At 41.3% G+C, this 13,382-nt stretch overlaps 1 protein-coding gene across 1 annotated transcript; it reads right to left on the bottom strand.

The window, feature by feature from the left end:
- Positions 1 to 5,647: 5,647 nt before the first annotated feature.
- On the bottom strand, positions 5,648 to 9,490 carry LOC127846525 (uncharacterized). Its single transcript, XM_052377825.1, has 2 exons — positions 8,138 to 9,490; positions 5,648 to 7,826 (listed from the first exon to the last, which is right to left on the bottom strand). Exon 2 carries the CDS (start codon positions 7,821 to 7,823, stop codon positions 6,234 to 6,236), a length of 1,590 nt encoding a protein of 529 aa, XP_052233785.1. The 5' UTR covers positions 7,824 to 7,826; positions 8,138 to 9,490; the 3' UTR covers positions 5,648 to 6,233.
- Positions 9,491 to 13,382: the final 3,892 nt, after the last annotated feature.

Here is a 13,382-nt window from a genome sequence, read left to right as displayed (position 1 = left end):
GCGTCCATCCGATTGGCTCCACATCATGCAGCATGGTCCCGTCACATGAACGACGCAAGCCGGGTACCACTCTGCAGGGGGACGTGGCACCGGATGTCACTGGCACTACACTCCCCTCACTTTTCTCTTTTAGGGACGACCCCCTACTCACAAAGGAATCGTCCCACCGAATGTCATAGTCAGTCCGCCACAGACGTCCCCTCGCACTCGAGGAAGTATATTGACTATCTCTCGGACCCCAATGCCCCTTTCGTAAGCAAGGAGGGCGATTTCGCCATGCAACGTACTCTAAAGCCACTGCGCCCAAGCCGTCCTATGCACCCCAAGGAAGTATATTGACAATCTCTCGGACCCAATGCCCCTTTCGAAAGCAAGGAGGGCGCCTTCGCCATGCGATGTACGCCTAGACGCAGCGACCTTGCGAATCTATGACCTTGCCCGGACTCCCATAAGTTGGGACAACCAAATTGTTTCAAAACTACAGGCACGCCACAACGTGCGCAGAATGGGGGCCTCAACCCTAGATAGACCACAACTAATTTAACCCATTGGCCGGTTTCGTACGACCACCAAGAATAATTTAATATGCATGCATGCCCCAATTTAAGTGTAATACCCTCCATAAAATGTCAGTGATCCCTGGTCTGTAATACAATGAAAATAGAATGCTAACATTTAAGTATTGCTTTATATTGCCGTTCACAGTCTCACGCCGAGAGATTAATGGGCTCGCCCAGCCAGTAAATCCACAAAGCTTTAGCCATGGACAGCCTTCAGCTGTGAACAGTTACACTAAAATTTCACTAAAAAACTTATCTAAGTAATAATTACCACCACGTTGGGTGACATGCAACAGTTTCCCACGGTTCCTGACATGCAATAGTTCCCCACATTTTCTTTCATGCAACAATTTACATCTTTTAATGGCATAATATACAATGATGACATGCCCATGAGTGGTTATTCAGAGAAATATAAATAAAAGTGGGCTGAAAGAGCTCACAGCTGGATCTGATAAGAGTATTCTGCCTCGCCCTGCCGCCAACTACCCCCCAGTATTCAGCGAGGCGACGTGTACCCATTACGACATCAGGCGTATTACACTCGCGTGAAAACACACCATCAGTACAAGTACGAAATAATAATAATAATTAATATAAATGTTAATATGTCTATAATGCTTGCATTTCTACTATTTAACAACAACACTACAACAATTATAGTGGTTTTTTTATAAATATTTACGGGTGGCAATACCAACCCAAACATCTCCACTCCCACTCAGGGAAACATGAACAGAAAAATGAAAAACTGTTGCCGGATGTCATGACAGTGAAATCAACCCTGCGTTGTCACGGAGACCAAGAGTAACCAGTCTAATAATGTATTCAAAGTTACTAAATAATAACCAAACAATGGACTGGTGGGCGAGGCCAATAAGGGACTAATCGAATAAGTGGACGCGTGCCTGGTTAATCAAACACATCGATTCTATCAATAGAATTGTTAGACACATAACAAATTTACACTTCACTGACACTAAATGGAGCGAAACACAACTAAAATAAAACAAGAAAAACAGAGAACTATTAAAGGTACCCACCCCCGCCCTTTAACTAGATAATTACCTCAGGCCCCCACGCTCGCTCAGGCACTTACCTAATTTCCACCGCTGGGACCGCTCCCAACGGCGAGAACTTGAGGGTCGCCACCCTTCAGAGCCACGCCTGAACGGTCCCCGAGATCCATCCTCCGAGATCTTCCGGCGTACACACGCGGCGACTACGTAACCGCACGCACCGCTCTGGCGGTTAACCGAGGAGTCGCCATGACTAAACTGGTTCCTCAGGGTGTTACCAGAGGGAAACCGGCGACTGGACAACTCCTGTGGGACTATGCCGACAGGTCTCTTGGACAACCCTGTTAGGACTATGCCGACAGAGTTCCCGAAGCTAGACAATTCTTTTGACGTGCTCCGAAAACTGGAATACTCCTGTGGGACTATGCCGACAGGTCTCTTGGGCAACCCTGTAAGGACTTTGCTGACAGGGTTCCCGTAGCTAGACGATTCTTCTGACGTGCTCCGAAAACTGGACAACTCCTGTGGGACTATGCCGACAGGTCTCTTGGGCAACCCTGTAAGGACTATGCCGACAGGGTTCCCGTAGCTAGACGACTCTTCTGACGTGCTCCGAAAGCTGGACAACTCCTGTGGGACTATGCCGACAGGTCTCTTGGGCAACCCTGTAAGGACTATGCCGACAGGGTTCCCGTAGTTAGACGATTCTTCTGACGTGCTCCGAAAACTGGACAACTCCTGTGGGACTATGCCGACAGGTCTCTTGGGCAACCCTGTAAGGACTATGCCGACAGGGTTCCCATAGCTAGACGACTCTTCTAGGGCTGCGTTGCCCAAACTGGACACCTCCTGCGGGACTATGCCGGCAGGTCTCTTGGGCAACCCTGTAAGGACTATGCCGACAGAGCTCCCGTAGCTAGACGACACTTCTAAGGCTGCGATCGGGACGATCTCGCTAGTGTCCATCTCGACAACCTCCTGTTCCGCCCTGTCTTCGTCGTCCATCTGTGCCGCCCAACTTGGGTTAGATCGAGGGCCCAACCCATCCACATCATTTAGAAGCAGAATCTCATTCATCTCAAAGCTAGTGTCCATACTGAAAGGAAATGGGAACGTGAATACTCCGCAACACCGATGACGAAGCCAAGCATAACAAAAAATAAAAATAAAATAAACAAATCTGGAAGATCCCTGCTGGACTGGATACGGCTTGCAACTGTTTTCTCCCTCCGCTGTTGCTTCACCGTCACCGACGCCGCCAGTCTGACCGTTGCCCCTTACAGTGCTCATGTCGGTGCACACCCCAATGTGACGGAATACTTCGCAAACTGTAGGTAGCTGCAACGGAACCGCATCATCGATGCCTTCGGTGAACTCGTCTTCTCTGCCGCCGACGTTGCCAGTCTTACCGTTGCCTCCTTCAGTGCTTATGTCGGTACACACCCCAATGTGACGGACAACTTCGCGAACTGTTGGTAGCGCCAACGGAACCGCATCATCGACGCCTACAGTCTCATCGTTGCCTCATTCAGTGCTCTCGTCGGTGCACACCCCGATGTGACGGACAACTTCTTGAACGGTCGGCAGCTTGATGTTACTAGTGGAGACTCGGTAACCGCACGCACTGTTCCAGCGGACTTCCGATGTTACGCCATAACCGGAAGCCCTTTTCCGACGGTCTGCCGCGATGACACCACAACTGGACGCTTTCTCCCGGCTGTCTTCCGCGGTTACGCCAGCCGGATCTGCATGTCCGGCGGTCGGAGTGGCCCTATCTCTAGACTGGTACGCCACCCGCTGCACGCGAAACGTACCGACATAACTAGAACCCCCATGGTCCCGCTCAGTGCTCTCATCGGTGACCATCTGTGTATCCCGGGCGACTTCTGAAGCTGTCGGCAACGCAAACGGACCTGCGTCATGCACGTGGTCGGTATGCTGTAGGCTTCCCCCCTCGAGGCTCAAAACCTGCCCATCAAAAATAATAGTGGCCTCTGCCATGTTGTTGATGGCCCTGCCCGGATTAATAAAATGTCGAAACCAAGTAGCATATCGACATCTGTCGGGGCTACATACAAATGCTGCTGATACCAGTAGTTACCAATCTTTAACTTAACTGGGCCTACGACAAAACCCTGCATGGAGGCATCCCTTCCTGTCATCAACAGCTTTACATCACGCTGCTTGGGAGGTGGCTGCTTCATGGCCTTATAGACCCGATCTGAGATGAGGCTGACCTCCGCTGCCGAATCAATCACTGCATCAACCATTACGTCACCAACCTGAACTTTCAAACAAAACTGCGCAGCTGAACCAAACTGGTTGACGCGACCTACTAACGGTCTACTCTGCTGCTCAGCCGCCTCGGTAACTGACATCGGTATCGACTCATTGTTGGCAACGGACCCGGCGCCCACACGACAACCACACCGGAAAGGTTCCAAATCACCAAACAAGCACGATATGTCCCGCCTCGCTATCCCGGGATACTCGCCCCAATTTGAACCATACCTGCCGCGCTTCGATCCCTCGGGCGGACATTTGAATTTTGGTACCCACTATGGTACCCGTTGTTTCGCCGGTTACCGGCGCTCCCTTGGTAAGCATTTGGGCCGGATCCCCTTTCGTAGGCATGTTGGTCCCGATGCCCACGTGGACCGCCGCCATCCGTACCCTCGTGACACCTAACGTTGCGTTGCTTGTTGAACCCCCGGTTCTGGGTGCCGTCTTCATTGGAACCTTCGGCTGCATACTCGCCATACAATCCCTCGTCTTCATCGGAACGGAACACCTGAACCGGTTGTCTGACGCGAGAATCATCGTCCTGGCTCCCACGAGAGTCCAATAATTGCCCCACAGAACCCAGCATCCGATCAACCACATGGGTCAATTTGTCGACCGCCCACCCACTTACCGTATCTGGAGAGGGTGCTCTTCTCACCTCATGAACACACCTCGACTCTTCTCGCTCACTTTCTTGGCTATCCCTCGGAGCCGCGGCGCAAGCCGACTGAACATGGCTATATATCCTCATCATGTTCATTGCATCTTCCATCGATGTGGGTAACTGTAGGCTTACATGCTTGCCGGCCCCCTTGTCAGGCAAACCGTGACAAAACTTCGTCACTGCCTGCTCAGTGGCGTACGCATAGGGCAGATCACGAAATGCCGTTGTTTTAATTTATCTGTACTGTTTCTTGCGCATGAATTTAATATCTCACAACCAACAGTATCACGCTTGTTAAACTCTATGATAGATGTAATGTATTATCGCTTGAAGAGATGCATTAACTGGCCTGAAAGAGAGACGCTTGTAAAAACTATGCCAATTCAATTCCGTAAACATTTTGGCACCAAATGCGCCGTCATTATAGACTGCTTTGAGATTTTTATTGAAAACCCGTCAAATGTGAAAGCCCGTGCTGAAACATGGTCTGCATACAAACACCACAATACTGTGAAATTCTTAATTGGAATTACACCAACAGGCAGTGTGTCTTTTCTTTCAAAATCATGGGGTGGCAGAGTAAGTGACAAATACATCACAGAACATTGTGGCTTCTTAGATAAAATTCTTCCAGGCAATTTAATATTAGCAGACAGAGGATTTGATATAAAGGATAGCGTTGGATCATTATGTGGACATGTGTATACGCCTGCTTTTACTAGAGGACAGCGACAGCTATCAGCAGCGGATATAGAGTCGACACGAAAACTAGCAAATGTTAGGATTCATGTGGAACGCATTATTGGGACAGTTAGACAGAAATACCCCATATTAAATGGAACAGTCCCTATTCGCCTAATCATGGGTAAAGATGAAAATGGATTGACCATGATTGACAAAATAGGAGTTGTTTGTTGTTCACTGATTAATTTGAATAATCCTGTTATCTGTTCCGATTGAAATAATTTATCACCAAGATCAAATCAATCATTTGAATTAACTCGGCCAGACTATTAAGTTATTTTACCTTAAGCTTGTTCAATCATACATAACTGTAGCTCAATTGAATGAAGTAAAGGAAGAAAACAACTTGTTTATAAACAATTTTAATTTGACTATATTTTAATTCACATACTGACAAGTTACTGTGTATCTGAGAATTATTTTACTGGCATATTTTCTGTCACACAACTCATTTTATAAGTAGAAACAACAAATAAATACACAAATATATTTATGCAATGCGTTTATTATCAATTTTATCAGAGTAATAGAATGACTTGCACAAACATTTGTTTTTAATGGCACTGATAAAACTCAACACATGGTAGCATATTCAAATGAGCCATTCTCTGGGTAAACGGGTCTAAATGCATGTGCGTAAAGTGTCGTCTCAGATTAGCCTATGCAATCTACACTGGCTAATGAGGAACAAAGAACTACACTTTCCGTCAAGACTGTAATTTTGCTAAATAAATATCGAGCCTTCCTTTAAATGAAAAATATGCTTGAAGCGAAATGTTGTCCCATATAAGCCTGTGATGACTGAACAGACTAGTCGGGGACGACACTTTATGCGCATGCAATTGGTCCTGTTTTTTCAGAGTGAGGCAAATATAATTAAATTTCTGATAAAACCTCTAAGACAAAATAAAAAAGTGGTGCAATCTATTTTGTTAACTCTCACAACTCAGAAACACTTTGAATTCACCGCTTTCTTTTAAAAGCAGGTAATTTCCTGCATTCTGGACAGTACCATTTTCCTTGGGGTTCATTCTCAATGCCCACACATCCCCAGTGGAACCATTCCATTGAACATTCAGTATTGTCACATGCGGTCATTAGCCCAAACTCCACTTGTCCGCACACACAGTATAATTTTTCATCATCATCCTTGTTTCCGCAACCTCTTTTTTTGGATTTCCCAGATGCCAAAGTATTGGTGCTGACCGGTTTAAGTATTTTCGAAGATTGGTCATTGGGCTGACCATTTTTGTCGTTTGCTGGCTTTTTATTGCATGGCAATTTTGAAAAGTACTTTCCAATTAATTCAGGCAAAACACCGCGGACGAAGAAATTCTTCGATTTTACACAAATTTCATCCCACACATCCTCATCGAATTCTATTTGCTCCAGATGAACATTTTTTTCTGACCATACAAAGAAGACACATAAGTCATTCTGTGTCACACCTAGCTGAGCCTGAATCTGGTAGTAATATTGATGGTTTTTCTTCAGGGTCAGTTCTCCATCACGCAGTGTAAGAAAGGGGCAGGATTTTTCGGAGATAGGTTCCTCTTGTGTATGGGGTTTGAATGGACATTTTATTTCCACACATGCTGTCCCACAACAGTCACATGACCAAATGCCATCTGGCGAAGCTCCTAGGAAGGGCAGTTCTTCGCTGATGACCAGTCCACTATCTGAGATTAAGGCATTCTCATGATCAATTTGAAGCATGTCAAATAACATTTGTCTGGCTTGTTTTTCATTATCACGTCCGTATGTCAAAGCTGGAATGCCCTTTGTTTTAGCACTATTTAAGTCTGGATAGCAAATTCTCTTCACTAGAGATCCAGATGGCTCACTTGCACTTGTGCATACTGCTTTCGCATTGGAAGCTGTAATGCGTCCAGCACGAAAGCGGTACCACAGGGCTGAATCCGACTGCTTTCTGGTCTCTAACTCAGCATTCTTTGCCTGTTCTGCAGAGCATTGAACTTTGACTGTCTGGCAGTGTGTCACTAATGAATCGTAGTCCTTGTCAAACCACTTGGGGTCTCTCAGTGCAGACAGATCCTGTGGGTAGTCTTTTGTAACTGTCTTTGGAATATACTGGTCAGCATAGGGCTCCACTGTTGACAGCAAAACTGGCTTGCTGTCCAATTTGCTCAGTCCTTCACAAAATTTCAAAAACTCTCCTTCGGTTGCCTCGGGGACAGTTCCTTTACTAGTCGGAGTTGGTGTCTGTGCGACTTGGCTTACACATGCAGCATTAATTATGGAGTCCAGTTCTTTTTTGGCTGACCGTGCTGATTGAAAGTTTATTTCAGACACTTCTTTGTACTCAACAGCCTTCATTGATGTAGGCAGCTTCCAGTAAGCTGGCTTTTCAGTGACAGTTTTTGAGTCTCTGATTTGGACAAATGTTGCAACTGAAAACAGCAGTGCTGCTACATGAGTACAGTCCTCGCCGAGTCCAGCCATGCAGTCACAATGTGCCCCGGCAATGGCTCCATCTGGCCGCGCAATCACCCATGGGTTAAGTGGCTTTTCCCTCATTCTCTGGGAATGCATGACCTAAAAACAGAAAAATTAAACAGGTTTAATTGTTTTATCAAAAAGATGATGATATATAAAAATAAAGATACGGTAACAGCCCGCATCCCCTTGACACAGGATGAGGAGGAAGTTTTGCTGATCTATAAGTTACAAATCAAACAAGATGGTTAAGTAGCCAATGATTGACATGATTTTTAATCTACTTTCTATTGAATTAAGTAAGAAATAGAATAATACATTATGAGTTGTGTAAATTATGGCAAAGTGACAATGCTGACAGAGTTGTATACATGTATGATGCAGAAACTCATTCACAAAAATAAACCCACCTTTGCTGTGACAACAACATGGTCTCCTTTCACAAGGGCCTTTTTCTCTCTCACCCATCCTTGGCACACCTGATTTATTGACTCCAAGGATTTCCAAGCCTTCAAATCTTCTTGAGTGTATACGCTAGGAGTGTGGATAAGGTAGAAAAAAATGTCAGGATGTGTAATGGGTGGGAAAATATCCTCTTTGTCCGACCACGGTATCGGGTCCGTTCGCCCTAGTTACACGTTCGCCCTGGGTCCGTTCGCCCTGGGTTCGTTCGCCCTATATTATCATGTGCATATCGGGGTATGAACAGTTGATTGTTCACACATATAAGCAAGTTTGAACCTTAAGTTTTCATTAATTAATATAGTAAGCAATTAGTGAAAATAACTGGCCTTTGTTACAAACACGCTTACAAGTTAAAGAGCGCCGTTTTGATTTTTCACACATGCAAGCAAGTTTGTACCTTAGATTTCATCATAAATTAATATAATAAGCAATTAAGGAATATTACTGGCCTTTGTTACAAATACGCTTACAAGTTAAAGAGCGCCGTCTTTTATATTTCGGTAACACTTTTTTGTTTGATATGTTCGGAATAACCTAACTGTGAATTATCACAGTATATAAAATGGAGCTCAAATGTCTGGTTCTATTATTTCAAAAATGGATAATCCGTTGTGCATTTCGTGCAATTTGGAGGTACGACATGCGATTACACGCGACGTTTGTGAACGGTGGCAGCATCGGCTATGTGGAACTGGTTAGTTTAATTTAATTTGTCAATTGCATATAATAAAACATATCGTACGTACTTTTTCTATATATTTTAATGTTCCTTAAGGATTTCATTATTTCCATCTAATGTAACTGGTAACGGGATCTTCATTTACGTACGATAAATTATTTAGTTCTTAATAATTTATCATTCTGTCCATTACGGTCTTAGTGAATGTTGTCTCTATCGTATTTCATTTTCAATTAGCATTAAATGCTACCATTCTTCGACTTATGCGAAGTAGCGTTAAGCGCTAATATCCTTTGATCCATTATAGATGTAATTAATTAAAGAAGCTTGCGTTTGCGTTCTTGATTTGGTAAACAATTTAGATTGGAATTTGCTACTCGCTCTCTTAGCTTACTAAACTGTTTTATTATAGAACATCAATGTATTTTTCCATATGTTAGAGTTTGTAGCTCACCTAGCACAAAAAGTATACCGATGTGGTTTTGTGAAAAATGGGCTTAATGCGTGATACGGACTGCGCAATTCCTTAAGTATTTCTAACAATATACAATAGTTATTCTAAACAATATGCAATAGTTATTTTAAACAATATGTACTAGTCATTTTAAACAATATGCAATAGTTACTTTAAAAAATATGCAATAGTAATTTTGTTAATTGAAATTAAGTAAAACTTTATTAATTATGATTAATTAAAATTATTAAATAAGTTAAAATGGAAATTTAAATATTACAAATATGTACACAAGATAAAGTGCATCATTTATTATTCTATATATAAGCTGTATATATTAAATTTATAAATTATTTGTACATTTATATGTGTAATATAGTCATTAAGATTATGAGATTTTGAGTGTAACTTCTTGCGTTGTTTATGGTTCTTTAATTCAGCAATATATAACCACCGTCTGTCGGATTATCTAAATTCTTGTATTCTTGTCGATCCCTGCATAGGCAAATAAATTTAAAATTCATATGAACATCATTATATCTAAAAAAACATCATCAATATTCAATTTACTAAACTGATCAACTTCCAATAACAGAACTATATTTTAAGCAAATAAAGCCGTATTGTCAGTGAAATTTGCCGATGTCATTGTAAGTTCATGAAATTTGTATATATCGTCCGCAGAAAACAGGCTCCATATGTATATACAAAGAGAACTGATGTATTTATGGAACGTGAATGATATATAAATCATTTACGTTTTTAAATAACTAAACAATAAGAGAAAATTACTGGCATTCGACGGCTTTGTTACAAACACGCTTACACGTTAAAGAGCACCTTCTTGTTTTTTCACACATATAGGCAAGTTTGTAGCTTAAATTGTCATTTATATATTAAAATGTTATAAAAGATAACAAATTTCGTTTTATTTATTGCTTCCCTGCTTTGATAATAAAATTTAGGGCGAACGGACCCAGGGCGAACAGGTTTTAGGGCGAACAGGATTTAGGGCGAACAGAAATTAGGGCGAACGGACCCGGATTCGTCCGACCACCCTTCCTTTTCCTCGTATGGATCTAACCCATTTATCAGCGACAATTTTTCCTCGTAGCGCTTCCTTGCCACAGAATCTAGTCCATCTTTGTATGGAACACGACTTTTAGACATCTCAACAAAAGCACACTATCAAATTTTATCACTATTTGAACAAATAACCGTCTTAATACGCTAGCGAATTCCTTTGTTCCTTTGTTGACAATCGATCGATAAGCGGTGCTGCAGTCCGAATGCCTCCAACCGGTGTTAGGGTAAAATTGTTACCTCTCATGGATATCCTCTATTGACAAAATTGAAAAAAGTTGTTTCAGATTCGTAAGTTTTCGTTTTAGTTATGATATTTGTGAGGAAACAGTAATACTGAACATTAACCATGCTCTAATATAGCCATTATATGCATCTTTTGACGATTTTAAAACCTTAAAATTATAAAGCGTTGCAACGCGAAACGATTGAATAATTTGGAGAGTTCTGTTTTTGTCGTTAAATTTTGTGAAACTACGAAGATTGCTTATATACGGTATAAAATACGACAACAATGTGTACTCGGCGGAATAGCTCAGTAGGCTAAAGCGTTTTTACTTCAGGACTCTGGCAGGACTTCAGAGGTCACTGGTTCGAAACCCGCTCCGGGCAATGTTCTTTTCCTTTTTTTAATTTTTTTCTTGATTTTTTACTGGAGCTTTTACGATCCAATGTTTACATTTATCAATATAAAGCATTTAATGAGTAAGTTAAAAAAATGCCAAAATCTGTGAAAAGGCCCCTTTAAACCCAGGATGCCGAATTTCGAAAAGAATGAGCCTAACCGTTAAACACAATTTTCACTTATCCCCACTTCTAGACACCATTGTGGAGTTTATTTATGTTAGCTCTTCAGTGGGTTTTGCCTGCAATTCTACTAACAACGACACTTGACTAAAACGCTCACATGAGAATCGACTATGGAACGCCAATGCTGCCTTCTGATGGCACTGGTCTTTATGTTCTGTGCATTTACCAAGTTGTTTTGTGTAAACTACATTTTGTCCCGTAGAAACATCATTTCGTTCTGTGCATTTGTCATTATGTTGTGTGCATTTGTCATTATGTTGTGTGCATTTGTCATTATATTGTGTGCATTTGTCATTATGTTGTGTGCAATTGTCATTATGTTGTGTGCATTTGTCATTATGTTGTGTGCATTTGTCATTATGTTGTGTGCAATTGTCATTATGTTGTGTGCAATTGTCATTATGTTGTGTGAATTTGTCATTATGTTGTGTGCATTTGTCATTATGTTGCGTGCATTTGTCATTATGATGTGTGCATTTGTCATTATGTTGTGTGCATTTGTCATTACATTATGTTGTGTGCATTTGTCATTATGTTGTGTGCACTTGTCATTATGTTGTGTGCATTTGTCATTATGTTGGGTGCATTTGTCATTATGTTGTGTGCATTTGTCATTATGTTGGGTGCATTTGTCATTATGTTGTGTACATTTGTCATTATGTTATGTCCGTTTATCATTTTGTTGTGTGTATTAGTCATTATGTTGTGTGCATTTGTCATTATGTTAGGTGCATTTGTCATTATGTTGGGTGCATTTGTCATTATGTTGTGTGCATTTGTCATTATGTTGTGTGCATTTGTCATTTTGTTGTGTGCATTTACTAATTCGTTCTGTACTAACGACATTATGTTTTGTGCATACATCATTTCATTATGTGCCAACGTCGTTATCATGTTCGGATACGTTACACTGGGCAATAAAAGAGAGAACACCGGTGTGCACTAAAAAGGTTACATTCCACTAGAAAACGGCCGAAAAAAGTTGCAAAAACAGTCGAGTTTGACTTTTGACAAGTTTTTTCTTGGTTCGTACATGGCATATCTTTTTCATTGCACAAATCGACTCCGCTTAGAATGGCCTTTAAGAAAAGGTATGGTTATGGGCGTCTCTATGTGCAAAATGTTGCATTTATTTTCGCTCAAGATGTCGCTTTTACATTGAATTATATAGGGAAACTATTTAGTATATTGTGGCCTAACCACGTTGGAAGGCGCTCTCGCAGCTGTTGGCCTTAGCGCCATTTTACCGAGATTGATAGGCGAAAAAATTGATTTCAAGATAATGAAAGAAATGTCTGATTGTGAATTTAGTAGAATCGGAGTGGAGACCATTGGGGATCGCTTAAGGTTGCGACAAATAGCAACTGGTGGTAGAGATACAGTTCATACAAGCCACAGTAGCACGCCAGCACCATCAGCAACAGGAAATTGTTATCAAGATAAATGTTACGAAGACATTTAAATTTGATGTTAAAAATTATTTTTTTCAATAATTATAATATATGAAAGTTACATCCCTGGTTTTCGGCTAATACTGCCATAATTTGTTACATCCTTTTGTTCTAGTCATTCTCAGGGGCGTAAAAATGCGGCGTGTACACCTAAATACAGCAATGTATACATTTCTACGTAATGTGGCGACATGAGGCGTAATGCTGTATGAAGAATGTGGGGAAGTTAGTGTTATGTATATATCTGTCAGTTTCTGGCCAAGAAATGAAACTAAAGTGATTTCCAACAAATGAATTCATAATAAACGTGCTCATTTCGGTCTCAGATTTTACAATTCATTTTAATGTTAAAGACCTTAGACCTTCTAGATCTACGTAATGTACAAGAAAAAATAACGAATGTCAATAATTAATTGTTTTAAGGTAAGGTTTTATTCTTCAAACTTTTAATAGTCCAAATAGATTAATACCTTTATGTTTGTCAATTCATTTTAAGTTAGTTTTTTTCTTTCAAATTTAGATAAGTCCGGGGTTAATTATAGTTAAAGCTACAGCTCCCGCTACAGCTATCTAAATATATTCATAGAAATATATAATATATATCACTTATCAGTATAGATCTAGTAGTGCCTTATTAGTATTACACATTTTTCTCATCGTATTATATTTTACTATTTCTACTTTTTCTTGATGAATTGCTTTCACTTTAATTA

The sequence above is a fragment of the Dreissena polymorpha genome, chromosome 9 (assembly GCF_020536995.1).
Source record: "Dreissena polymorpha isolate Duluth1 chromosome 9, UMN_Dpol_1.0, whole genome shotgun sequence".
NCBI lineage: Eukaryota > Metazoa > Mollusca > Bivalvia > Myida > Dreissenidae > Dreissena > Dreissena polymorpha.
The sequence above is the reverse complement of the archived record's forward strand: the minus strand, read 5'-3'. Positions and strand labels throughout refer to the sequence as shown.

Excerpts from the sequence above, each read along its gene's own strand:
- LOC127846525 (XM_052377825.1), bottom strand. The coding sequence starts at position 7,823 with ATGCATTCCCAGAGAATGAGGGAAAAGCCACTTAACCCATGGGTGATT.